Source organism: Bombus impatiens, unplaced genomic scaffold, assembly GCF_000188095.3.
Source record: "Bombus impatiens unplaced genomic scaffold, BIMP_2.2 scf_0899, whole genome shotgun sequence".
Classification (NCBI taxonomy): Eukaryota; Metazoa; Arthropoda; class Insecta; order Hymenoptera; family Apidae; genus Bombus; species Bombus impatiens.
The window spans coordinates 439,890-466,495 of record NT_177318.1 but is presented as its reverse complement, the minus strand read 5'-3'; the positions used below and the strand labels follow the sequence as shown (position 1 = coordinate 466,495).

The 26,606-nt window shown below is 32.6% G+C and overlaps 4 protein-coding genes across 8 annotated transcripts in view; 1 reads left to right on the top strand and 3 right to left on the bottom strand.

The window, feature by feature from the left end:
• LOC100743603 (breast cancer anti-estrogen resistance protein 1) overlaps positions 1 to 5,979 on the top strand; it is a 166,172-nt gene extending 160,193 nt beyond the window's left edge. Inside the window, exons 8-10 of the mRNA XM_012390870.3 lie at positions 1 to 185; positions 1,492 to 1,848; positions 2,686 to 5,979. The exon at positions 1 to 185 is cut by the window's left edge and continues 5 nt beyond it. Of these exons, the coding sequence (XP_012246293.1) occupies positions 1 to 185; positions 1,492 to 1,848; positions 2,686 to 2,973 (830 nt within the window). The 3' untranslated portion in view covers positions 2,974 to 5,979. The remainder of the gene's footprint in view (positions 186 to 1,491; positions 1,849 to 2,685) is intronic.
• Positions 5,980 to 6,004: 25 nt separating this feature from the next.
• Positions 6,005 to 7,996, bottom strand: LOC100740913 (N-alpha-acetyltransferase 11). 3 transcript variants are annotated; one of them, XM_012390867.3, is made up of 2 exons: positions 7,778 to 7,996; positions 6,005 to 7,284 (listed from the first exon to the last, which is right to left on the bottom strand). In XM_012390867.3, exon 2 carries the CDS (start codon positions 7,023 to 7,025, stop codon positions 6,471 to 6,473), a length of 555 nt encoding a protein of 184 aa, XP_012246290.1. In that variant the 5' UTR covers positions 7,026 to 7,284; positions 7,778 to 7,996; the 3' UTR covers positions 6,005 to 6,470. The 3 variants fall into 3 exon arrangements, with proteins under 3 accessions (XP_012246290.1, XP_012246288.1, XP_033179208.1); XM_012390865.3 differs by having other exon boundaries at positions 7,670 to 7,992; XM_033323317.1 differs by lacking the exon at positions 7,778 to 7,996 and adding an exon at positions 7,429 to 7,727.
• A 97-nt stretch (positions 7,997 to 8,093) lies between these two features.
• On the bottom strand, positions 8,094 to 9,546 carry LOC100740792 (protein TSSC4). Its single transcript, XM_024370706.2, has 2 exons — positions 8,348 to 9,546; positions 8,094 to 8,280 (listed from the first exon to the last, which is right to left on the bottom strand). Exon 1 carries the CDS (start codon positions 9,241 to 9,243, stop codon positions 8,488 to 8,490), a length of 756 nt encoding a protein of 251 aa, XP_024226474.1. The 5' UTR covers positions 9,244 to 9,546; the 3' UTR covers positions 8,094 to 8,280; positions 8,348 to 8,487.
• A 562-nt stretch (positions 9,547 to 10,108) lies between these two features.
• Positions 10,109 to 26,606, bottom strand: part of LOC100743480 (BTB/POZ domain-containing protein 6-B) — a 34,503-nt gene continuing 18,005 nt past the window's right edge. For 2 of the 3 annotated variants that reach the window (XM_033323308.1, XM_033323309.1), the window contains 5 exons: positions 18,865 to 19,100; positions 17,563 to 17,735; positions 16,244 to 16,491; positions 15,056 to 15,450; positions 10,109 to 12,854 (listed from right to left, as the gene is read on the bottom strand). In XM_033323308.1, coding sequence (XP_033179199.1) covers positions 12,633 to 12,854; positions 15,056 to 15,450; positions 16,244 to 16,491; positions 17,563 to 17,735; positions 18,865 to 19,100 — 1,274 coding nt within the window. In that variant the 3' untranslated portion in view covers positions 10,109 to 12,632. Of the gene's footprint in view, positions 12,855 to 15,055; positions 15,451 to 16,243; positions 16,492 to 17,562; positions 17,736 to 18,864; positions 19,101 to 21,085; positions 21,741 to 26,606 lie in introns of those variants that run through there. The other variant, XM_012390906.3, reaches the window with a different exon arrangement.

The following is a 26,606-nucleotide window of genomic DNA, read 5'->3' as shown; positions in this document are numbered from 1 at the left end:
CCGAACTGGACGCGATGGAATGGGACGCGGGTAAACTGTGTCGCGGGGGTGGCGATACCCCGACACCTACAAACGGGCCACCTTCCTCGCTGTTGCCGCCGGTGCAACCGGATCCACTCGATCAGCTGATCGCGTGCGCTCAGGCACTCACGGAAGACGTTCGTCAGGTCGCCAGTTTCATTCAGGTGAGCATCGAATAGAAACGAAATTACGATCTCTCTAGTTGGTGGAATCGGGAAAAAAGAAGACGCGAAAAAGCACGCAGGATTAGCCATTTGAGCGTCTAATTGGTTAACTGGTATAATTGGTTCGATACGTCGTACACAGGGTGTTTCAGTTTTGTCTCGCCAAACGATATCGGTGTATATTGTATGATTGAAAATAAGAAAATGATGTTGTATAAAGAGAGGGTTGTAAATGTTTTATTACAAACTTCTAACAAGAATAGTGAAATTTTAAGCGATTGGATCATCGTTCGATCGATTAGTCGTGTTTACCGAGGTTCTTGTTCGAAGTGCCGTACGTTCTCGTGAATACAAAATTCACATCGTTTCCACGTAGAATCAAAAGAGGAACCAGTCGTTTATGATTTGCGTGTCTTTCTTGCAAGGTATTTACGAATTTTGTTTATGTAACATCTTTCTCTTGTTTTTAATCGTACGGTACGCCGACACCGTTCTCATCTTTTCATAGACGCGTATGAAAATTCAGGAACTTTAGTACCATCGAGGAAAATATGGTGAAAACTGAGGATCATAGTGGTGTATGACGGTCCATTGATATTTTTCATAATATAGCGTCTATTATTATTACAATATTTATTATATTTTGCTAAGTCATGAAAAATATCGCGGAGAAAGTAACGCTTGTAACTTGATTATAAATCTGAAGGAATAACATTTTTAAGAGTGGAACTACGTTATATCTAAATTCTCAAAATTTTGGCTTACACTTTCTCGGGCCCCTAGAAAGTCTGTATTTTTCTAAACATAAAAACGGTGATAAAAAATTTAGACAAATTTTTCAAATCTCACGTGTTCTATCTGGTAGCTGCAAAAATTTTAATCATCTTCTCACGCTACGCTATTTGTCAATTATGAGATCACACTTCCCACTTCTTATCAATTTGTTATTCTATTTTTATAATAAACTTACTAATTTACTTGGTAGAAAACATATCATCATCAAATATTGCTTTCCACAAACACATACGCTAAAAATTTACTAATTGACATTCCAAAGAAATGTCCAGTAACCAAATTCCTCCCCCTTTCCTTCTAACAGCCTCTTCTCCGATTTCAATTTCATTGCAACGACAATTATTTTTCCCATCATGTTCCAATCTAGAATCCTACGTATCATCGCACGAGATAATTCCAACTACTTTTAAATCACACGTACAGTCTTATCATCGTTTCTCATCCCTAAACAAACCGAGCTCGTAATCGAATTCCTTAAAATAATCGAACCTGTAAAATTTGTCTAAAACAGGGCAACTCGACCCTGCTCTTCAAACGGTCGTCGATCATTTCAACCGGTAGCAGCAACAACAGCGGCGCCGGCGAGGATTACGATTACGTAAATCTTGACTCGAGGGAGGTAGTCGCGAAGCAACGCGAGGAAGTGAGGGCAACGCTGCCACAGGAACTACGTAGTAATTACGATCTCCTGGTGTCCGAGTCGGACAATGCCACGATTCAAATGCCACCCACGACACCGACACCCATGGATCCCAACGACAAACAATTGCTGGCTTTCTATGCCGCCCAGGTGATCACACATGGCAATCACCTGACTCACGCCATTGACGCCTTCATGCAGACAGTCGAGCATAACCAACCACCAAAGGCGAGTACCGTAAACCTGGAAATCTAAATGGCCATTGTCCTTCGGATGAACCATGAGCCAAGAAAATATGCCATGGAAAAATAAGACCTCGTGGAGTATTATTACTGAGATAACTTTACAGTATTCGGAGTATTTTGATTAAGGGTTTGATCTCGAGTTAGAATTTAAGATTCGAAGACAGAGATTGTGGTGCGATAGAAGCGTTGAAAAGTTCCATTTTACGGGATAAAACGGGATTAATTGGTAATAAGGGATAACAAAATGAACAGTCAAATTTAAGAGTATGATAAAAGGATTTTTAATTCGAAGAATCTTTGTAGTAGGGAAAGTAGAATTTCTTTCTACTATAAAGTATTGTAGTTTTAACTGAGGGTATATTTCAATTTGAAATCGATGAACGATAAAATAGGAAATTAGGTTCAAGAGAGTACGAGAAAATAAATAGCGATGAAACAGCGGATAAAAATATGTTATACGTTTGTTTACAGGTATTTAGGCTCCGGTTGGGTCTTACATACATACATATCTTTTAGAAATTTCAATTCCACCTAGCTCATCACCTTGTCTTATCTTTTAACTATTAATTGATTACTATTTATATGTAGAAAGAATACAATACAGTAGAGTTCTTTAATAATTACATATTTTAAAGAGGATAAATATTTTACCAACATACGCTATTCGCTAATTCTTTGGATAGCATTGCTTCATTGATATTAAACGAGACAAGGGAAAAGAAAACCTATGATTTAAAAAATCAAGAAACGTTGTGACCGAGAAAAGAGGTCAAGTGATAGAATTAAATTAACAGAAACGTTTTCTATCTTTTAAAAGCAGGTGTTCCTAGCGCATGGAAAGTTCGTGGTGCTGAGTGCTCATAGACTGGTGCACATCGGTGACACGGTGCACAGAAACGTGACGAGGAACGACGTGAGAACACGCGTTCTACAGTGCGCGAACGCTCTAAACGAGGCTCTGGGTCAGACCGTGTCGAAGACAAAACAGGCGGCACAATTCTTCCCAAGCGTATCCGCTGTTCAGGAAATGGTCGACAGCGTGGTGGACGTCTCTCACTTGGCCAAGGACTTGAAGGTCGCCATGATTCACGCTGCGCAACAGCCTTGAGCATCCAAAGATCAGATCCTAATCTCTGACACGAAAGAGGGTAAAGGAGAAAAAGAAGAGATATCTTGGATACACGCGAGCTGAGAACTACTTGTTATTTTTCTTTCGAGGAAGAAGTCACGTTACGTGAAATTCACGACGCCTCCATCAAGTTCCTTGGATTGTTTTCTACAATCCTAAGTTTCTGTTCGCTAGTAACGTAATGCGACAGTAGGATCGATTGGAAGAAGGAAAATAAAAATATATGTCGTAGCGTGTATTCACTGCCGATTTAATAGAAAAGAGCGGCTCACCTGTTAGAATATCGCGATGCTTAATCGTCCAGTCAAACGTAGAGATTTTAACGACGAAGAGAAATTCGAAGTAAATTAAATAAATGATGGTAAAAATTATATGATTATTGATTGATAGATTTGTTTTAACGAACAGCTATAAACAAAAGAAATCCGTCTTTTGGCTCGGATGATAGCAAAGTAGATCGTAGATACACGAATTTCTGATTGTTTAATCGACGAGGAAATGAATTTGGACCAGAGAGGAAACGCCAACTTGCTTTTTCGCCCGACTAGAAACGACATCCTTCCCTCTTGAACGCAATAAAGAATTCTCGAGGCCTATCGTTACTTAGAGATACGCAACTGCCAAAGCCACAGGTATATAGAACGTAAGGGAAAAGCTCCTTCGAGACGAGCGTATATTTGTAATGTACTCGAGAATATAGAGAACGTAGACTTTTCTAGGAAACCATGTAACCGTGTCGTTCATTAGCTAGAGGTGTGGAATCAATTAAGCGACGTGTAGAACGTGTTCGAAATAATTCTCGAGACGTCGGTGTATTGTTTGCTTGAAAACGAGGATCATTTCGAACTTGATACGCAGTTGTCGTTGCCAGCGTATTAATCATCGTCCTAGGTGTGTATCATGTGAAGAGAAAACTCTATTAAAATATGAAACATTTTCATTTGGACGCATATTTACAATAGATTATACTGCGATGAAAATATTAATTGGATTTAAATGGAAGGAGACTAAAAACATTGAGAAAATGGAACAGCCTAATATATACTGCGAGAAAGAGCCACTGATGCAAGAAAGGAATTTTCTCTAATCGAGAATACTTTATAACAGCTACATTTATGGCATTAACGTTTATACATCAAATTCGAAGAACGCAAGGAACGCTATCTTTTTAGAGGCCAATTTTGAACGAATTTTATACCATTTTACCGTCATGTCACGACTTTTTCGTGTCAGGCCTTTTTACGGGCTCTTCCAGCAGCATTATTCGATCAATCGTAAACACACACTGATGATAACGAAAAGAAATTGCATCGGATTTGCAGACTGTTTATAATCATTCCAATAACCTAATTCGATTACAAAGCGTGTTCCCTTTACAGGAACGATGCAGAAACAATAACTTGGAAACAGTACGAAACGATAAGCCTTATACACGGTCATTTTATCGATTATCATCGGCCGACGACGCTCCTACCGATTATAAAACTTTCATAGCAATCGAATCGTTCCCTTATCGTAGAAATTAGTTTTAGAGGCATAGGGCGTAGGGATTAAATAATTTTTATAATCGGCAGGACTGCTTCTTTTGTTAAAAGATAATATAGATTTATGAAAAATATGATCAACGTCTATATCTGATTTTGTTGAATTTGTTTTTAAATTTAATAAATTGTACTAATTATTTTCTCCGATTAACCGTGAAAAACTACATTCTTAGGTATTACGAAAGGTAATCGACAACCGCACATTTGTGTCGCAGCTTTAAGATCGATTGTATCATTCAAAACATGTATTTACTTTCCGCCTTTCGAGACGCAGCCTTTTTGTCTTTCTCCTTTTGTACAGGGGAAAAAGAAAACGGAAGATCGTTCGAGCGAGAAATCGAAATGTCAAAAAAGAGAAAAGAAATTAAGACGATCATCCGGCATTTACGATTAGGGAGTATTCACCACGATATAGCTTATAGTTTATTTTTTAGAGATTATATAATCGGAGCATATCGCGTGAACATGAACCTCGTTTACGAGACTTGTATTATAATTTATTGGTGGAACGTTTTTGTAAGATAAAACGCATTTTTCAGGCAGTTAGAGTTTACTGTATATTTAGAATTTATACATAGGCGATATATCAATAGGTGCTTGTCACATTCTCATTGAAAATCGTATTCCGATTGATCGTGACGTACTATTAAGTGAAATGAATTTTTTTTTCTCTTTACATCGAACAGAAAAAAAGAATGTGAAACGCACAGATTACACAATTGCCTTTATCGTTTCGCGTCATTTCGTTTGATCGTACATCGTACCTGGAATTTTCTTTACACCGAAACAATATTACAATCGGAAACTGTTCTTAAGATTATGGAAGGTTTTATCAATGGAGTCTTTGTCAGCGAAGACTTTCGGTTAAACATTAAATATCGATGATTCATTGATTACCGTTACGTTAAATTTAATCTTGCATAAATTATATATATATATAATCGATCGATTATGAAATTGGAAAATTAATCGACGTATCGGATTAGCATGTCCTTCGAACTGAATCAATTATGTTACTTTAAGGACATTTACTGTGTACATAAGTATATTTATATATATATATACATATATATGTATATTATAATTATTCCTATTACAATGTATACACAAATACAATAATGTACCAACGCAGCAGTGACAAAGAAAGGAACGAAATATTTAAAAATCGTGCAATCGTCAAACATTAATTTTTAAGCATAAAATCATACTCGTGGAAGTGCATCAAGTATTTACAAACAGCAGGGATAATTAAAATCGTTTCACGTAACGCAGATATAAAGATGGAATGACGAGCATAAATATTTAAAAAGTGTTCTCCTTTAAAAAGTTGGTATCATCTTGCACTTAATTTGCTTGGTGAAATCTGGGTGATAATTTTGTATACTGGCGCGTTACTTGTATATTATAGTTTCAATGGTTCAATAAAGATTAATTGAATACACAGGTAGAAAGTGATAAGACCTTCATTGTCATCTCTGCTTATAGTCTTTATTATTATATTAAGAGTCATAGGTCTTAAATAACATAATATATTGATTAACTACACGCAATGATACATTTGTTAGAAACTTTTTAACTCAATCCGCATTGAACATACGTTACATACATTAGTTTCGTCTCTCTCCTATCCGCTGTATAATTATTAACAAGTACACCCCTTTTTTAGCGGTATATAAAACATTTCATATGTCTCAGGTAAGGCTCGAATGAACACTAATATTCTAAGTATTTGCAAAATTTTCATAATGATAATATGTCAAACATTCAAGCCATGATGCTTGACTCGTGATTATTTCGTGCACTTTTCATGGAAATCTATTTATGAAAAATATTATATGTATTCATACATATGATATTGATTTGAATTCAAACAGTATTGAATTAATGACGTGTGGAATCAGTTATGACTTATAGGTAAACATCCCAATTTGACTATGAACGATCACAGCATCTGCCAGTATGTATGTGCGTATTACCATCTTTATTTGTTTTTTCTTTTGCTGCATTCTTTTCCAAATAAAAGCTACTAAGATCGCGTTTCATAGCATAAGCATCTTCTCCGTCAGCATAATATTTTGGTTCAACTTCTGATACTTCAAATTGCAAACTGCTTGTGTATAAATTCAAAGCTGCACGATTACTTCTACGAACATGTAGAGAAACATATTTTGCACCAAAACATTCAACCATTGCCCTGGAAGCTTGATTCATAAGCTTCTGTGCAATACCAAGTCTTCTATGTGACCTTTTTACTGCCAAACTAGTAATGTGTCCATGTGGATTATCTTCGCAATCTTCTTCCATTTTAGCAAGGACATAGCCTACTATTCTGCCTTTTTCATCTTCTGCCACATAACTCAACTGTGGCCACGAAAGAGCGTGGTATAAATAATATTTCATTTGATAATTTTCTGGCAAGCATTGTAAATTGCAATGCTGTATATTTAATAAATCATCTGTCGTAGCACAACGTATATTTATAGACATTTTGATAAATTAAAATATTATAGATATATAAATAAAAAACAATTTTGCTTTGGTCAATTTTCTTCTTTTGATGATCTTTCTCTTTCTAATAATCTTCTTGTCTCAAATATAAAAACGTGTCCTTAATCTTTGCGAATTTTTTTCATGCGAGATCTACCATTCTTTAAGTCATTTACAGGAGAGGATTCACTCATTCCACCCAATAATTCCCGGACAAACCTGAACCTTGAAAGGAAAAACTTCCAAACTAAATACCAACCTAAAAAAGACAGACAAAAGATGCATGTAAAGAAGAGATCCTATAAAAATCACAAATCGAATTTGGATACACTATATAAATACATAGTATGATGAAAATATAATTCACACAACAAACGATGTACGACATAACTACAGTAAATACCTTGTCGATAGTATACATTATAGGGGAAAGATACAAAACAAAAGAAATTTTAACTGTTCGAAACCTAGAATAGCCGTCGAAATTGCACATACACGTGACGATAAAAGTTATGTATATAGTCAAACTCTCCTACTATATTTTCGACTTTGGAACTATACGACTATTCGACAGGCCGGATAACAATGTTTCGAAACACTCTGTAGCACAGCAATAGCGAAAAGTTACTATCTATCGTTCTTACCCAGCAGCACCAGGCCAAATACTATGAGTAGACTCGATATTACGGAGAAGGCTGCTAGAACGATTTCCTGCATTATTAATTCCGTAACCCGATTATGAATATACTAACGGACTTCCTAGAACGACACACACGGGAACTGTGTCATAACCTCTTCCTTTCTTGCTCTTTTAGCAAGAATATTAAATTCACCAAATATAAAAACACGAACGACGGATTTAGCACCATGAAATAGAAATTTTATCTACGTTTTTTCGTTCAATGGTAATACGCCATTTTGAATCGATGACGGAATAGTATATGTACAGGTTATGAATTCTTCCCCCTCCAATTGTATACATAAATTATTCACCGTTATTTAATGAAACGTATAATCTTTCAAGCATATATTACATCACTTACCAAAGTCCAATAGATTGTATTTTGTGCATTAGTCGGCATCACACGCGTGAAAATCGTAAATAGTCACAACTGAATAGCGACTTTTGAATAGCCTACGACTAAAGCCGACAGGAAACAGTCGAAACCCGCGATGGTTAGTGCGCAATCGCATCGTTCCCGGAAGAACCTATCAAAGCGGTTTCGTTCCCACTTTTCAAAAATAGGAGCCTGTTCTGATTACTATAACATGTCAACATAGGAAAAGAATTAAAACCTTATAAAATATGGAATGTTCTATACCTAAGAAGATGTGCAGTATGTTTATTACTCCTATATTCAAAATACATTAACTGATAAAATATATGAAATGGTCACATTATACAGAGAACTTGAAAACTATAATTAAATTTACAATGTTAATATCAGATATACATATATATTCAATTTTCCTCTTCATCAGGTTCTTGTAAATGATCTAATTTAAGTTGTTTTGTTCTATCTATTTTCATAAGATGTATTTCTCTATTATTCTTTTTCTTCTTTTTCTGGCCAACAACGTATTCTGGCATAATAATTTTACTGCTCCTAAAGACTGGCTTATCGTCACTTTCAATGATAACTGGTGTATTGTCTGTTTCATTTGTGTTACTTTCAGGTTTCTTAAATTCAACTTCTGCCATTGATATTTTTTGTTTTTTGCATTTAAACATTATTTTGGATTGACTCCTCTTAACTAAATCAGATTCATCTGCATCCTTTCCCTCGGATTCTTCTATTTTTTCCACTGATCTTCTTGCCTTTAATTCTTTTAAAAACGATAATGCAGCCCTTGTATTACTTTCCTCAGTCATATCATCATTGGACACATCATCCAGACTGTATTTCTTCCACTTATGAGGATTTTTGTGAAAGTCTGGTATGTTTCTACTGATAGCACGTGGTGCTGGGCCTTCTGGCCTTTTAAAGATACTCTCTTTACCACGAAACCTTCTTGTTTGACTTTTACGGCCAGCTCTCAGGATTTGAGAATAGTTTGATTCGCTGTCAATATCCTGTGTAGATTCCATAGATTCAGTGACCATTTTATTTTTACTACATTCTTGTTCTGCGTCTGACAATTTATCAAACAATAATTTTTGTCTGTTTGCAAATTCTGCACTACCACCATGCAAAACAAAATCTCCAGTTGTATGCATTTTTTTTGTACAGATTTATATTGTCTGAATAGAAACGTCAAACATGAATATCACAAATATGAGATATATGTATGATGCACTAACACACTGAGATAGGTTAGAACACTCAACAGTTATTTGCTTAAATATTTAAAATCGATAAGATCTTTATATGTCTTCGACAAATTGCTTATAGGTTTACCGTCCCTTTATTAATTTCTAATATTTAATAATAACAATAACAATATTGACGTTAAGTAGTTAAACTGCGTTGTATGTACGACGCCATTATATCTCGAAAATGGGTATCGAATTTAAAATCGTATACTGAATATATAAACTTTTAGAACAATAAACAAAGTAATATTTATTTAAAAAATTCAAGATATATTATGAATGGAGGCAGACATTATGATATAATTATTTAATAATAAAATATTTGGGAAATTCATTTTGTAATATTAACAACTTTGTAATAAATTTTACTTTTTATACTCTATATGCAACTGCTATAGAACATGATCTTTAACAAGTACTATATTTTACACTTTTGTACTTCTTAGAAAGAAGTAAAATTAACATTAATTCCCTACTACAATAAGCAATTTTATACATATACCAAGCTGTGCTTAAGCTGTTGTTCAGTATCCATTATCAAGAAAAAGTACGATTTATTAAATTTTACACATACTATAATATTAAAAAATATTGTGTCTTTTTCATGCAATATTTAGATTTTCTTAACGATTTCCTTTACATATTTATTCTAATTTATCTGTATATAATTCATAAACTTTATCTCCTCAAATTGTTCCATATTTTTAACCAATTTGAAACTTATCTTTCTACAATTTTTCAACTTGTTACAAGAAAAGGACTAATATAGTGGTAGTAAAGTTCTTATGTTTATTTTATTTTTACTAAATTTATCATTACACTTGCAAGCTTTATTTGCAGCCTTCGATACTTCTTGTTTGGCATTCACAGAGACTTCATATGGGATACGCACAAAATAAATTGAAAGATTTACCATGTGTATACTCGAAGAAGCAACTACGAATAGTGGTTCAAAATGAATTTAGTCGTTTCTACAACCAATTTGACGCAATCAATCCGAACAAGTAATCAGGTTGCAATATTCCATCGATTTCTAAATAATTATTAACACACAATAGACTCAGCGACACTCGTTAGAGTAACATTTGATCTTACCATAATTTGAGTACAACGAGTCGCGGCGAATAAAATTTAACCGATCAAATAGCAACACGAAATTTAATGACTAACGTATAATGGTAACGATAGAACACACCTAAGCGGCCATTTATGACATTAGCTCGCGAAAGGTATTAGCTAGTAGTAATTGTTAAACGAATATGACAATTACTATGAAAACGACGAACATCGTTTCAATAATGTCATCTTTCTCGTGTTTTTTATAACGACACGACATTGCCTTTATTAATAAAATTCGATGTTAACAATGATATATTATGTACAATTTAAATCTAGACACTTGGTATTACTATAGTAATAAGAAATTAATTGACTTAATTACCAATAGACAAATATACGTTGAATGGTCACTTGTTAAAGTATGGTATGTAACATTAATTTAGTGAATTAATAAAGAAATTATTTAAGCGTTCAGGTATGCGAACGTAAGATATGTATATGTATATATAAAGAAAGATAAAAACAGTATCTCTAGATATTTCTGAACATCTTCATTGTATCGTGTTTTTCAATAAAGTATCATTTCTTCTCCATTCTTCGTAACATATTTAACGCTCTCTGTAACTTATCTATTAGTGTATAATAGTCCTCTAAATCTTTTTATAAATAGTTAAGATATTTAGAATGAAAAGAATCGATATCATTTAAAGAAATTAACCAACTGTCTAGATTTGAACCGGATGTTAAATGCACCAACTCCAAATTGATTTCCCCCTTTAATTGAGCTCCAAAATTCTTCGTTGTTAAAGGGACAATTCAGAGTTGTTGATTTCGAACCACGCAATGATTCACTCGAAGTCAGTAATTTCAAAGGTAATGACGATCATGAAAAATGCATCGCTGTTATTGTTTATAAAAATTTGGTATAAAGCATAGAAAAATTGTTGCAAAAACGAAGCTTGCGTAATTGAACGTCGTATTTACACGGACCAGCCATGGTTCCACGCTCTAACTCACAATTTGAACGCTATATACTCTGAACAGCAATTATGAACACAACGAACGTAGCCGTTAACGTATAACAGGATACAGATAATAGCGACGATGGAAAACTAAAAATACTAAACAGGTTGACTACCATTTGTACGAAAAATATCTGGTATCCTCTATCTTTATTATTCTAGAAGATACCAGGATATGAATTAATGTAGAAGAGAAATGAGAAATTATGGCAGAAATAGTAGCTCAGCCTGTATAAAATTTTTAGTCTCCGTTATGATAAAATTACAAATACTGTTTAAACATTTTTAGAGAACTTATTTGTAAAGGGCGCGTAAAATTTTGTATCAAAGATAACAAAGGATGTTTAAAAATATGTAAGATCAATCTTCTTTCAATGTTCTTTAAATTGATTGATTTTAAAATGGTACTTGCCAAAGCCATTGCTAGGAGTTTTAAGTTAGTTTCTTTCTTTGCTTTGCTTTACGTCAATTACTTTTACAATTTTGCCAAAAGGTTTATAAATACTTGGTTAAAAAAATAATAATATAATTGTTATTATTTTATAAGAAAGAATAGATACAAATAATCAATAAAAATGTTCCAATGTACAAAATTCATTACAATATTTTCTCAAAATTAAAATTTACTGTGATTAGACAACAAGTAAATATCTCTATAAAAAATGCGAAGACAATAAAATATGTAAACTTCAAAACGATTATTTAAAATTGAAAAATATTTGAATCGTTTAAAATCCAGTTTTCTATCCTCAGAAAATATCACTTCGCGAGGAGGAACGTTATATCCGAAAGTATCTATAAACTAGCGGAAAGGGACATTAACAAACGTATAATAATTAGATTTCAGCCTCTTTCAGCTTTCTTGCCATCGTATAGCATCCATTGTTTGCGAAATTAAAGTAAAATAAAAGATACTTCACGAAAACGAGAGGAAATCTGTAAAATAAACTATATTTTTCAGCAGTATGTAGCGGACGAATGTTAATATCGATTAAACGCAAAACATTGTTATCCTTAGTACCTAAATCAGTATCATAACTCATTGTCATATCATAATACTATTGAAACTTCGAAAAATTTTATCGCAAAAGTTTCACGTAATGCTGCAAAGATACGAAAAACGGTAGGAAAGAAATTAGCTTTCGGTGAGAGATTCAAGAATCTGTCAATGTCATCGATTCCTCTTCGTCTTGGCCCCGTATTCAATGTCGTTCAGTCGAAAATACAGGCGAGAACTCGTACGAGACAATTACCGATTCTCGCACAGGTCTTCTGTCCCTGATTTGCACATTCCTTTCTCCTGTTCTTCCGATTGTCTTGGCATTCTTTTTTCCCTGGTTTCGATATTTTGTAGCTTTGGTCCTCGCAGATTCTCGTACCCATCCTTGGAGTACTGATCAGCTTAGGTAATGTTCCAGTTACGGAATTTCGGAGCTATGGACAAGGAATATAATAAACCTTTTATAACTATCATAAACATTATATTTATAATTAATTATAAATTAATTCTATACTTGTTATATATTTTTCAATTGAATTCCAATACCAAAGAATAGATTAAAATTACACAACATGTTTAACAGAAAGTTAGTCGAATCTTCGTTTTAGATTTTATTAATGAAACTTTTATTTTACTTTTATTATTGAAAGTAAAGTTACATGTATTTTTAGAAAAAATAAAACTCTTTCTGTCTATTTATCTAAATATAAATTGATTGAGATGGAATATTATATGTACCAACATGCTTCAAAGTAAACGTGACTTTTTATGATGTGAAGTATCGTGTAAAGTAGCGTTCAGATGATCAATATTATTATCGATACTTTTTCCAATATTTAAAGTTTTCAATATTGTATTGACAATATATATTGATCGCCTGGAGAGTCTCTTACATATGATGATATTGTGAATCTTAAACATATTAACGATATGTAATGTTGGTCGTCTGAACGCTCCTTTATGATCGCTACGTTTGTTTATCATTTTATCCGATGATAGGAAGTGATATAAATATAATCTAAATAAATTCTGAAATTCACATGTTTGTAGATAATATTACTAGAAATTATTGGATATCATATTTGGGTATGACTAGCACTAATTATTATTATCCAAACTGTTCAACAAATTTACGTAGAAAATATAAATCTATTTACCGTTCTTCTACGTCTCTCATATCTGCTATTATGTTTCGCATCTTCAAGTTTATTATTTATCCTATATTTTCTAATCGTCATTTTACACTTTGCTAATAGATACGTTAATACACCACAAAAGTGAAACTTATTATCGAATATTTCGTATTTATTAAATTTTACGATATACGAAGATCTTTATTTTATCTTCTTCGACTTTTAGTTGAACATCGCACAAAGAGATAAGAAAATATTCACATAAAACCACACTTAGATGTCAGTATATTACACAAAAGATAGTCGAGAACTGAAATGGGTGATTTGATAAATGAATATGGTATAAATGGGATTTGGGCACTGCTAGATCAATAAACCATGGTCAGATAAAAGAGTACTGTCTGATAATGATCGTGGACATCGTTTTCAGCAACAAGATAAGTACTAACGTCTGATAAAGAAGGTGTGTTTCACTTTCACCTCGAGCGATATAGTTCTTATCGAATCGCGGAAAATTAACAATATACACGTATAACGTGGAAAAACGAGCAGAAATAGTTCTATCAAGTTTGGACAAGAAATATTAATTACTTCTTATCAAACATGATTATTACATAGATTACATCTTTAATGATTGTAAAGAAAAAAACTTACAATTGAAATAAGATATGTATCACTGGTGGTGTAGGAAAAGGGAGTATTTTATAAAATTAAGATATGCTCGAAAATAAAAGTGATATTGAGATAATCGCAGTATATAATTATGTTAGTAAACAATTCTATTATATAAAACTTCAGTAACACAGTAATATGTTATACATGTATAAATATTGACAATTTTTTAAATTCTAATTAATTTTACTTGAATCAGACATTTCCTAACTATTATATTTTACTCACTACTCTGTCTAAATATCATATTCCATATTATAACAATAAAATTTCTTTCTAGATATAATATGTACAATCAATTATTGTTTAATATATCACCAAAAATGAAACTTTGGAGATTTAAAACAGAAAAGAAGGAAAGAAGAATTTTAATCTTCTCAACAGGTACTGTTAGATCATGAATAATCAAAACAGTCTAGATCAGAGTATATAATGTTCAAACGTGTAATCTGTTTTATATGTGTAATATTTACTTAAACATGCTATAGACAGACAATTAAAAAGTAAAGTGTTAATTTTTGAAATTTAGAAAAAGAAGGGGGAGAAAAAATAATTAATCTTCTTAAGAGATATTATCGAATCCCAAATAGTCAAAAACAGTTTGGACTAGAATAACTCATTTCTAAGTATCTAAATATGGTGAAAATAATTATCAATTACATATGTATGATCTTATTCCTATCCTTCAAAAAATCAAAACATCCTTTCCCAAAACCACTTTGATCAAAAATTGTTATCACGTGAAAATGAATGCTAATGTTACCCAAACAATTATATATCGTTTGATCCGATGATATATACTAGTTCAGTGCGAAAAAGTGTGAACGTACCTTCTCTTCCTCGTGTTTTACCGTATGTCCCAAAATTCTGGCAACGATATAAGCCGACTCTTCGCTAAAAAAGATTCCGCTCGCCATAGGACCCTCGATGAACTCTCTGTCAGTCATAAGAAGATATCGGACGCTATACCAAACATCGTCCGAGAGCGCGGCTCTCTTATTGCTAGCGGTTGGTTTGACTCCGTTTCTTTTACACTCGAACATGGCCCATCTGTCTAATGCTTCGAACAGTATCGATTCTTTGGTCAATCTCAGGGTGTCTCGAGACACCAATTCTTTCACTTCGGTAGAACTCAACTGTTGGAAGTATTCCTGGCAGAAAACCGTCTCCGGATCCGAGTCGATCACGTCCAAACAAGCGAGAAGAAGTCGCGTACAGACTGCGGCTAAGATTTCAACGAGGTTTTAGTTATCGAGGTTCTAATCCTGGAGGAAGGAGAAATGGTAGGAGAAATTAGTAGATATTAGAATTGGTTATATAGTATGCTCTCTATGGTCTAACTTTTCTCATCTTGCTGAACAACTTGAGAATTTACTAATGTTTTTTGGAATTATGTTTTCTGCTGAATTAGCGTTGTGCGCAATATTTTTTAGGATGAATTGGCGTTTGTGGATTTTTTTAAGATAAGTTGATTACAAGGAGTGGCAATAGCGGTAGTGTTTACTTTGTGGGTGTGATAGGTCGGTTGTGTTTTAGTAATGCGGCTTCATGGTTAATTCAATTAGTGGCAGTAATGTCACTCGTTTAGCGATATACTTGATGGCATTGAAAGTTTTATTCGTGGAACCATTGTTTGAAAGATTTGTCGCCTTTTTACAAATTCTCAATTACCAAATTCTCAGTTACCAAATTATTCAAAAATATGACGAATTTCAGCGTTAAACATTGATGGTTTAATTGGTTGCTCTAGTTATTTAAACAATTATTAACGTAGAATAATGAATAGAATAATAAAATATTGACTAAAGCATTATTTAACGATCGTAGAAATTTCCATACGATTCGAAATTAAAAATTTAAAGATAACTTGAATTTTTATCGTGTTATGCCAATTGTTACTTTCACCATGGAATTTCCGTTGTAATTTTTCTCGTGCGATTCAAGAGCGTTATTCGAGGAATATTAATTAAGAATTGTCCAAATTCCAAAAAAGGCAATTTAGGCAAAAAAGACAATACCTATTTCAGCAGCGTCATCACCGGGAGCAGGAGGAGCTGTAGGTGACCAGTTGGGATGCCAGCTTATGTGGTTCGCGTAAAGAGTGAGGCCTTCGTAGATCTCAAGCGCGGAAATCGGAGTTAGGCTCTTTTCGAGAAACTCAACGATCAATCGTACTAATCCTGGACAAAGATACTGATGAGCCGCATGAAGTGTTGATTTAGCCATAGTCACGGTATGGAAATTGATCGTCTCGTCGAGAAGGTATCTGCACAAAGATGAACGTACTTCGAGTTGGTATGAAAGAAAACAGTTGCCTGAAGATTTGTATCGTTGAATTACAGATTTTAACCATATTTTTCAGCCATGTTTGTTCAGATTTATACCAACTCCTCCTCTTTTATCTAATAAGAATTTTTAAAATATTAAAGTCTCCAAAACTGCCCTAATCTTTAGTTAATCGTAGGCACTGTTAGGTGAGAAATTATTTTATCAAATACCTTTCGCTTAGATTTGGGCTAATTTGGATGTGACAAGTTCTAGGAGAATTTTTTTCGAAATTTACATCTACTACATCTTTTCCTCGGACGTCGAGCTGTGATCATTCTTCGTTCGCAACGGACTATCAACGGGAATGTAATTAAAATAAGAATCCAAAAGTAAGCGATGGTACCAAGTATCGTCAATGTGTACAGAGACGTTGCCATAATAGCATCGCGATTCTTTCTAAAAATACTCGATTCTCTAATAAAAGGAATTCTTATTTTTACTTATAAAGAGTGTTAAGATGTTGAACGACGAGAGATATTATTTATCAAATTCTTCTTACTACGTTTCTATGATTTTAATTAAAACGTCGTAAAGGTTATCCTTCTCTAAACCATGTTCTTATAATGATTGATTTCTGTGGAAGATCACCACTTTTGTCTTTAGCCCTCCCCCTCTCCCATTGTAAGTTACATAAAATAACTATGCTATGAAAGAAATGATATAGTTTTGTTATCTACTATTGTTTATAAAGTCACGAAGAATTTCAAGCAATACAAAATAAAAAATTGAATTTCCAAATGTATCAAATACAGCTAACGCTTGTTTAAACTCCAGTGTATGTTACGTAATATTATTTCGCCTAAATTCAGATGCGCTTGTCCTCTATGCGCTAGATCTATTCTTTTTCCTCATCGAGCAGCTAGAAAATATTCTCGTGGCAGCTTCCTTTCCGCTAGAATTACAATGCAAATTCCCGATTTATTGTAATTTAGACGAGCTCTACCATAGTCGAACTAATCGTATCTCCACAAACTTCCAACTTTAATATAACTATCGACACTGTGTTTACCTGAGTAAATGATCGAAAGCCCTTTTGTCCACGTGTTGTAATCTCAACACAGGTGGAGGATCGCTTGGTGCAGGCGCTAAAGGACCGAGGAGCATAGCACGGAAACATTCCGATTTCTCGGCGAGTCGTTGCCTTCCTACGCAGTAGGTCCACGTGTCTCCGGGTCGACCAACCTAAATGCAATATGCACATACAGTACCAGACATTTAAAAGGAGAGAAGAAATTTTTCTCATTGTGTTTCAGCATCACGCGAACCAATACAGGTTTCGTAAGTGAGAGAAATGAATTTAGGAGATGCGTGGTAAGCAGGATGCGAATATCTACGTGAATTCATATTTTTACGAACAGAATGTAAAAGATGAAATCTGGAGAGAAATTTGTTTTACCTACTAAATATCAAATATTTCATAATATTTCATAATGTTTATTACATAGTGATAAGCGTTCGATTTTTCTGACCGGTTCCGTTTCTTTCGTAATGATTTCTGCCGCTTGTTGTAGTTTTCTTAACAGCGTTCTTTATCTTTTAGATACGAAATTTCTGTGTTGAAGTCTCATATTCGGTTCTCTATTCAAATTAGAGAACGAGAAGATTGAGCGACTTTGCAGATCTTTTAAATTATTGTGTAACGTATATGATTCGATGGAAGTGTGGTGCAAATGATAAAATTCTGTAATACGAGAAAAACGAATGAAATTTTACGATATGAGGCTTTAGATGTTTTGAAAGATTAAAACAGGTTATTATACACGCATATACACATTAAACACCCAGAAAATTTTTAGATAAGAAATTCTGTACAATTTTAATATAGATAAGATCCTTTAGATAAAAGTATAATACTTACGCCACGCGTAATCTGTTTCTCGAATGTAACGTAATTTCTAAAAGGAATAGAAAATAGAATCTTAAACAAGCTATAACGTTATAGAAATCATTTAGTGCAACAGTTATCGAATCGACTTCTTCGATACCCTTTTTTCTATTGATTAACAAACATCAACGGATAGTATCGTACACGCGCAAACAAAATGCCTTCTTTTCTGTTTAAATCCGATATAAGCCAAAAGGTATTACACTGAGGTTACCGCAGTTTATGCAATTCAAATCAAAATGCCATTTGATAGACGATTAAAAAAGTAGATCGATAAGATGTTGATAAAAGGATACGTAAGCATAGAAAATGTGAATACGCGCTATTCATACATCATTCAGTACACACAATTCATGAAATCATGAAAGGTATGGAGAACTTTTTCGTTTTATTCTTTTTTTATTTTTTTTTTTCTTTTTTTTTTACCTCAAGAATCACCATGTTACGAATCGAAGATTCCGTCGATCCATTTCCCTCGGTCCTGATAAGAGGAACTTGAGCCATGTCTTCCGTCGAGTTTCGAAGGATCGTAAGTTCTTTCAACGAATCCCACGCGATTACTGGTAGGATTATGATCCTGGAATAGATTCGAATCCTAACACCCTCCTGAATCTTTTGTCGTGTCCTTTCAAACTCGGTGCGAGCGCATCGTGAGCTGTCGTCTGCAACAAAACACACAAGAAACTCGATGCTCCAGGGGTCAGGTTGCAAAACCTGAATTAAAATTTCTAATTTCCTCGTTTTGAAATATTTGAAAGTATAGCAGGGAATTACGTTGCGAAGATTATATCGGTAGTAAAGTACAATTGGTCTTTAGATGTTCTTTTAATACAAAGGAAGCTATGACTTTGTTCGACTAATGTTTATTCTTTGTTAGGAAAATGTTACGTAACATTTTTTTAAACTCGTATAGCATTGTTTTCTAAAGTAGTAATCTTTCAATTGTTTTTCGAAAATAAAAAATGTCTCATGGAATTTATGTACATTAATTATTGTGTGATTTTAGTATTTATTTTATAGATATTTCGTTCAAGACTCTAATTAAATTTTATCGTTAAATTTATTATTTATTCTTTACCGGTTTGGATCAACATTTTTTTATGCAACATTATAAAATAATAATAATGTAATATATACTATGTAATATATTATAAATACTATAATTGTAATTATAATAATTGTAATAATAATAATTGTAATAATTGTAATATTGTGTCGTGCAGTTAAATATTATGAAACTAGATATCAAACAGTTTAATTTTATACACGCTATTATTAATACGAAGAATTTTCTTTAGTATTGATATTTATAGAAATTTCAACATCGGTGTATTTTTTTTTTTAATGATGTTACGTATTTCTATTATTACTGCCTATTATTTACACGTTTGAAGACGCGTGAGTACGAAGTGTGTATTTAAACAATAACAATTAGAGTACAATTCCAACATAAATTCATAGACGTAACATTTTACGACAGCAAACCTTGGAATAGAAATTTCGAAATATTACGAGTTTTCAAGTTTTTCCTTCTTAATTTTATACAATTCAGAATGCTACAATCTTTTCAAGGTGCGAATTTCAATAAAACGATAATATGCGATAGGCTTATGTCGCGACGATGCGTAAACAGAAACAGATAATAGTTACATTTATTTTTATATCTTCGATGAATCGTTTATTCGAATATCACGTATTTCGCCAACTAGACCAAGAATCAATGAGTACTATTTTTAGTTTTTCACGCTTCTATTAAGCGATTCGATGTTGTTGTGCTATGTAGACACGAGAAAATCTAGCAGTATCTGAACCATACAAGAGTTTGGCAACGTTCATCGTAGGTAGCATTTTATGTTTGATTACCTCTTGATTCTTTTTCATTGAGATAATGAACAGTACTTATATTCCTGATTGAAATAGCGAGGAAGAAAATTATATCCTGTGACTTATAAAAATGAAGAAAAATCAAGAAAGAAAAAATCGACTGAGAAAAATCAAGTTCTCAACAATGCTTAAGTGATTTTTATATTACACGCTTAAAAATGAGAATTGTCAAAGCATAAAAAGAAGGATATGTAAAATTTGTTACATTTTAAGTAAAGAGAAGTTACAGTATCCTGTGAGTTTAGTAGCCTGTTATGTCGAAAGCTGACGAAACATTTCTTTTATGTGTGTTCTTCATACGTTAGACGAAATATTTTGTCTCAAGGCTAGAAGAGCATCCTGTTCTTATCATAAAAGTGCAATGGCAAACAAATTCATGAATCTGTAATTTTCTTACATGAAATTTCTACTGTACGAGATTTGTGCCGTTAAATTTCTCTGTAATAGACGTTATAATTATAGCAATTGGCTTAGCGACAGGATTTCTTAATATCAATTCATTACGATTTAATATTGTTCAAAAGAAACGTGAAAACTAAGTTAAGCAACTTTTTACGATAGTGAAGATACGATGTTAACTTTCTACATATCTGTTGACCGCAATTCTTATATTTTAGTTCTTCGTGAAAAGAAGCGTTGCTTAGGAACAATTGGTGCCTATTTATCGATGTAACAAGCATAGAATTTTGATGGCCGACTAACGCAAAGATAAAAATTCTACGTTACATTCGTTAAACGAGCGTCAGAAAAATGTGCGTCTTACCATCGTTGCATACGACTGTCATGTTGATGGCGCGGTTCACAAAGTTGTTTTCTTTTGTCAAAAATTTTGTTAAAAAAGTTTTGTTAAAAAATATCAACACTCAACATATTCTTCACTGTTTACTTTCTGAAATTATGTTATCCTTTACTGTTTGTCTTATAATTTTCCCTATGGAATTTATCGTCTGAAGTAACAATAAGAGGAAAAATATCGTCGAAGTGTTTAAATAATGAGATCGTTCGATAAAAAATATTACTTTCACCACACTATTTATCTATTTACTTTATATTGCTTTTATATTTAAACGATACTGCGGAAAAACACAGGCTGTATGAAATTCTTACTTTTCACTATTTTTACTCTTCGATACACTATAGTCGTCTATTATCCGCGTGTTATGTCATCCAAACGAAAGAAATTTCTCAATTAGCGCAACGAGTCCCTGAAATTCCAAAAATCCTATATCTTCACGATAAAAACAATATTCGATTACGATTCATATTTTCACGTATCTTCGCGCAAGGATCTACCAAACAAACTTTCTTCGAAGAAACTTCACTGTCATACTTTTATCTTTTAAGTTAAGATCTGTTTTCTTATTCTGCCGACAAATCGATTCGATCGAAACAGAGTGGACACGGCAACCCTCTCAGAGCGAACAACCTCGCTCGACTGACAGATCGATCAGACTCGTGCGGCTGCAATGAATGAGTCAGTCTACGGGGGGGATTCGTTTTAAAATGCAAATGTATGCGGTTACGTTTTATCGACTGCAACGACAATTACTTATAAACAACGGATAAAGGTCTCAGGCACCGTGGAATGTCTCGAGTCTGTGACACCGTCTTATCGATACGTCGAACATCGATGGGGAAAAGAAAGCCGATTGGTTTGCTTCGTACGTTCGAAGAGGATGCTACTGCTATGGGAATTTTATTTGGCTTGCGAGATAACTGGATTATGGATTTTCATGCTTTTAGAGGAAATCTGGAAGTGCAGAAAGACATAGATATGCACGTCATATGCAAAAACTATACGAGATATTCAGAGTATAGCGTTTATAATATTCAATGGATGAAATAAATTTCTATTCGGATTCCGTTTGTTCGATCAACCGTTTGCACTTCGAATTTTATTTCAATTTCGTTAGCAGCAGCTGCCAACGCTTTTGAGTGTTTTATTTGAAATTTACTTTAACTCAAAAATAAGACAATTTAAGTAAATAAAGGAAGAAAGAAATTCACTTAAATACTAGTATTATTGTTCACACTATTGTTGTATTTTGTAATTTTTGATTGTGTGATATATCTTGAAACAATTTCCAGGATGCAATCCTGGCTTTCTTTCACAAATAAGGTGGGACTCGACAAAGGAGCTCCTGAGATAAAAATTGACGTCGAGTCACACTCGACATAGGAGTGCAAAGGATTAAGCTTCGATCGAAATACGAATTTGCATAAAAGGTAACTGGCAACCTGGTTTAATTCTTTCTCTATGGCATCGAATATACGACACCGATGGTAATTTTGAAAGCTGCAGATGAGGATAGTTTTTATATATAGATACGTAAATATTTTTTATAATTATTCATATATTGTGATAACTATTTTTACGATTATTGTATTACATAAAACGAATCTACTACGTTTTTAGCAAATAATTTTGACCGATATTTGTAGCCGTATAAAGAGATGTTCTCACGATCTTGAAGGAAATGAAGTTTGAGAAATCTTTTTATAAGTAATTAGAAAATGAAAAGTTTGGGGTTTTCCGGATGATGTTGATGTAATTTCTTCACTTTTCAATATTTTTAAAAGCAAAAAAGTTGCAAAATGGTGAAGTTACTTAATATATCTGGAATACCTTCTGTTACTTTTCGATAACTGATCGCCATTCCCAAAAATTGGGACGTTTGAAATAAAAAATCATTTTTATATCTTTACCAAATACAAATATATCCTATTTTTTTTCATATGATTTCATAAGTATTATATACTTGTGTAACATTATTTTGGGTTGATTGCATTATATAAATTTCTCGTGAATTCTTTTTCGTGAATAAGTAGTTGCCATTAGCTAAGATACTATCACTGATAGAAAGTATCTCGTGAACAGACTCGTGGAATGCATTTTTATTGTGTCTTAAAGAAACACTTTATCGATACTTCGAAGCATTGAAAACTGCTTTGGTCAGCAATTTGATGCATACGTTTTATACTATACTTATATCGCCATAGAACTCACAAGTTATAAATTTACAAATTTACTTACAAATTATAGCTAAAAATTATTTACTATGTAAGTTTTACATTGTTCGATATTTAACATCGTACTCGTCTATTTACAATTATCAATTAAAACGTAAAAAAGTGATTCCGTCAGCAATGTCAATTTTTATGTAGTAGAATTTACAACTAGCAAAAGTGCTGGACGAAATATTTATGATTTAACAGTGAAACGTTCGGTTTAAAAAATAACGCGTTCATATTATTTCAGTATTATAGTATTTTCAGTAGGAAATATTTCCATGCCATTTTTTATCGGTTTCTTTTTACATATTTCGTTAAAAAGGAAAGAATAAAATACACAGAAGAAAGATACAATCGGATTGTTCAATTTTGACATGAGACATCAGAGGTCTCACAACTATACTTTTATGTTCCATCCTGTTCCATTTTTCCTTCTCTCTTTTTTCTCTTTCCTTTGTTGTATGTCGAACAATACATGATTGACAGAAATCTTGAGGCTGTGTTAATATAGTTTTGCATTTGAAACGGATAATTAGCACGCGTTAATTGATTGCAATTCCCGAGACGTGCACGAGTAATTTCATTTTGAAGGCCGGGACCAAGGTTACACCATAGTTATACAAGTAGAATGAAACTTGCAGGACGATACCAATTTATCTACGAAATGTCTTTTTACGATTTTGATTTTTATTTGAATAAAATACTATTCTGATTAATTATAATCAGAATTATTAGATACAATGGATAAATCAGAGTGATATTGATATTAGTATTTATTTTTCTTCTTAATTGATAAAGGAAAGAAACTTATCAAAAACAAAATATAGGAATTCACATTTTGATTGCGATTAAAAGATAGTTAGATTTGTTATGTATTAAAGAAAATTACCATTCTCCGTGTCTTGGAAAAGATCTTTGATCATTTCAATGTCATCGTCATGTAAATTTTTCTTCGTAATAATCATAATGATGAAAGATAAAGAAGCTTGAGACACGAGAGATTCACGAAGAATTCGGATAGTGTGCGAACGCTACTAAAATTCTTCGTTGCTTGTGAATCACGGTTTCGTTAAAATTAGAGCTAGCAGAGGCAAGAACCCAGAGGGACGTTGGCCACCGGGGTCAAATAATTTTAGTAAAAATCTGTCTTGCCCCAAAAATATCATTCACATGGCGGTAAGCCTAACCTTGAGAATCCGGGCGCCAATGAACCCTTAAATTATTCAGGCTAATCTTAATTCGAGAGTATAAACACACAGCTACGATAGCGTGTTTCTTTCTGAATTAAAACAAAATTATGTTACTTTTTCTAAGATAAAGAAATTATGTTACTAAAAATTTTATTATTATTTTCTTTTCTTTTCGTAATTTCAAAATATATCCGAAGAAATAATTTATTTATTCGTTTATTTGATATAAATTACATAGAATGATATATTTATGAATAATTTTAGACGTGTTTATCGATTAAAAAATATGATTCTAAAAAGATTTTAAACAATTGTAGAAGAAATAAGTATGTATACGGATTGGATAGAAACTACTTGTATCAGATTATGTATACACGTTCCGCCGCAACCGATGTACACGTGAATTTGTTGACTAAAATTTTGCGCAACAACGCTGTTGAATTTAACACGATCCATGCGTAAACGGATAATTAAGCTAAACGAGCTCCAACGCGACCTTTTAATTCAATTGAGATTAATTTCTTTGTTTCATACGCGTCTATATTACCATAAGATACACGAATGTAGTGGAAAATTAATCGTGTTGAAAATAACGTGGCAAAATTATATAAAATGAACATTGAAAATGAATTTTCTTTTTCGATTCTCACTTATATTATTCACATAATGGTATCTATATGAAATATTAAAAAAAAAGCTACAATATTTTATAATTATAATCCTTATAAGTTATAAGCTCGTGTATGATTTGATATACTGAGCAAATGATATAATTATAATAGTTATAATTAATATACGAAATAAGTAATATAATAAGAAAGTTGAAAAACTTTCCAAATATAAAACATTCGTTTTCTATAGTTATACTTTCTTATAATTGTAACTCTATGAATATATATGTAATATATCTGATAAATTATAATTTTTATAAATGATAAATTCACTATTTTCTAATCGTTTCAAACTATGCGTCAGACGATATAGTATCGAGTAAGTGTTGGAGACGGGTGTAAAAAGAAAAAATCTCAGTTCATGTTTCTAATCCGATGCACGTATTAATTTCTCACGGTTGCATTAACTAGATTCACGCATGTCGATCAGCATATATTGTGAATAATAATGAGTACTGTCTGTGTTTTCAAAGACGTAATTCATTTTTATACCGGTCGTATGTATCACCTTCTGCGACTATCGATTCCAGCACTTCATTGATGTTGACTCGTCGATATTATGCGTATCATTTAATTCGTGTTAGTTTTATCCAAAGAATAAACGAATTAAATTTTAGAGAAGAAGTTGCGAACTATTTAAAAATTACATTTCATTTATTCCAATATATCTGCTTAATATATTTCATTAGATTAAATAATTGTATATTTTATATCCAAAGCGACATCGAAGTTTTCCTGTTATGATTTATATGTATTTCATAACTTTTCCATTTATTTTATCTAGTAATATACAAAACACGAAAAAGAAGATAAAATTTATTTGGAATTAAAAGCTTTTAAATATGGTATTCAACATTTTCTATTAGAACGAGACTGTCCGAAATGAACGTATATAGTTTCAATAATCATGAAATTTATTTTGATAATATTGTTCATACATCTACCGTTGTAGTATCGTCACTCGAATGATCAGTCAATAATAGATATAACTGTCAATAATAGCGATTGAGACTCCACTGATAGTATTTGCTCAATTAAGAACAAATGTAAACCTATCGCTTCTCATAACGAAAAGAATAATTGAACTACTTAAGTTGAAAATATAGAAGGAAGCAACTTCTAAAATACTTGACAATTATTTGATAATAGAATTAATTTAATGAGATAATTCTAAATAATACATTTCTTAAGTATAGAAAAATATTTTGAAAGGTTTGCTCGTTTAATAAATCTTTATGTCAGCATAAGGAAACAATTTTTCTTATTATTAATATATCTTTCCTTATGAAATACACGCTTTTGTATACCTTCTTTTTTCCCCTAGATACCAAGGAAAAAAGGAAAAATAATCAAAGCTGAAATTCATGCTGGCTAATTATGAATCTGAAGAGAAAACGCAGAACCGTAAATA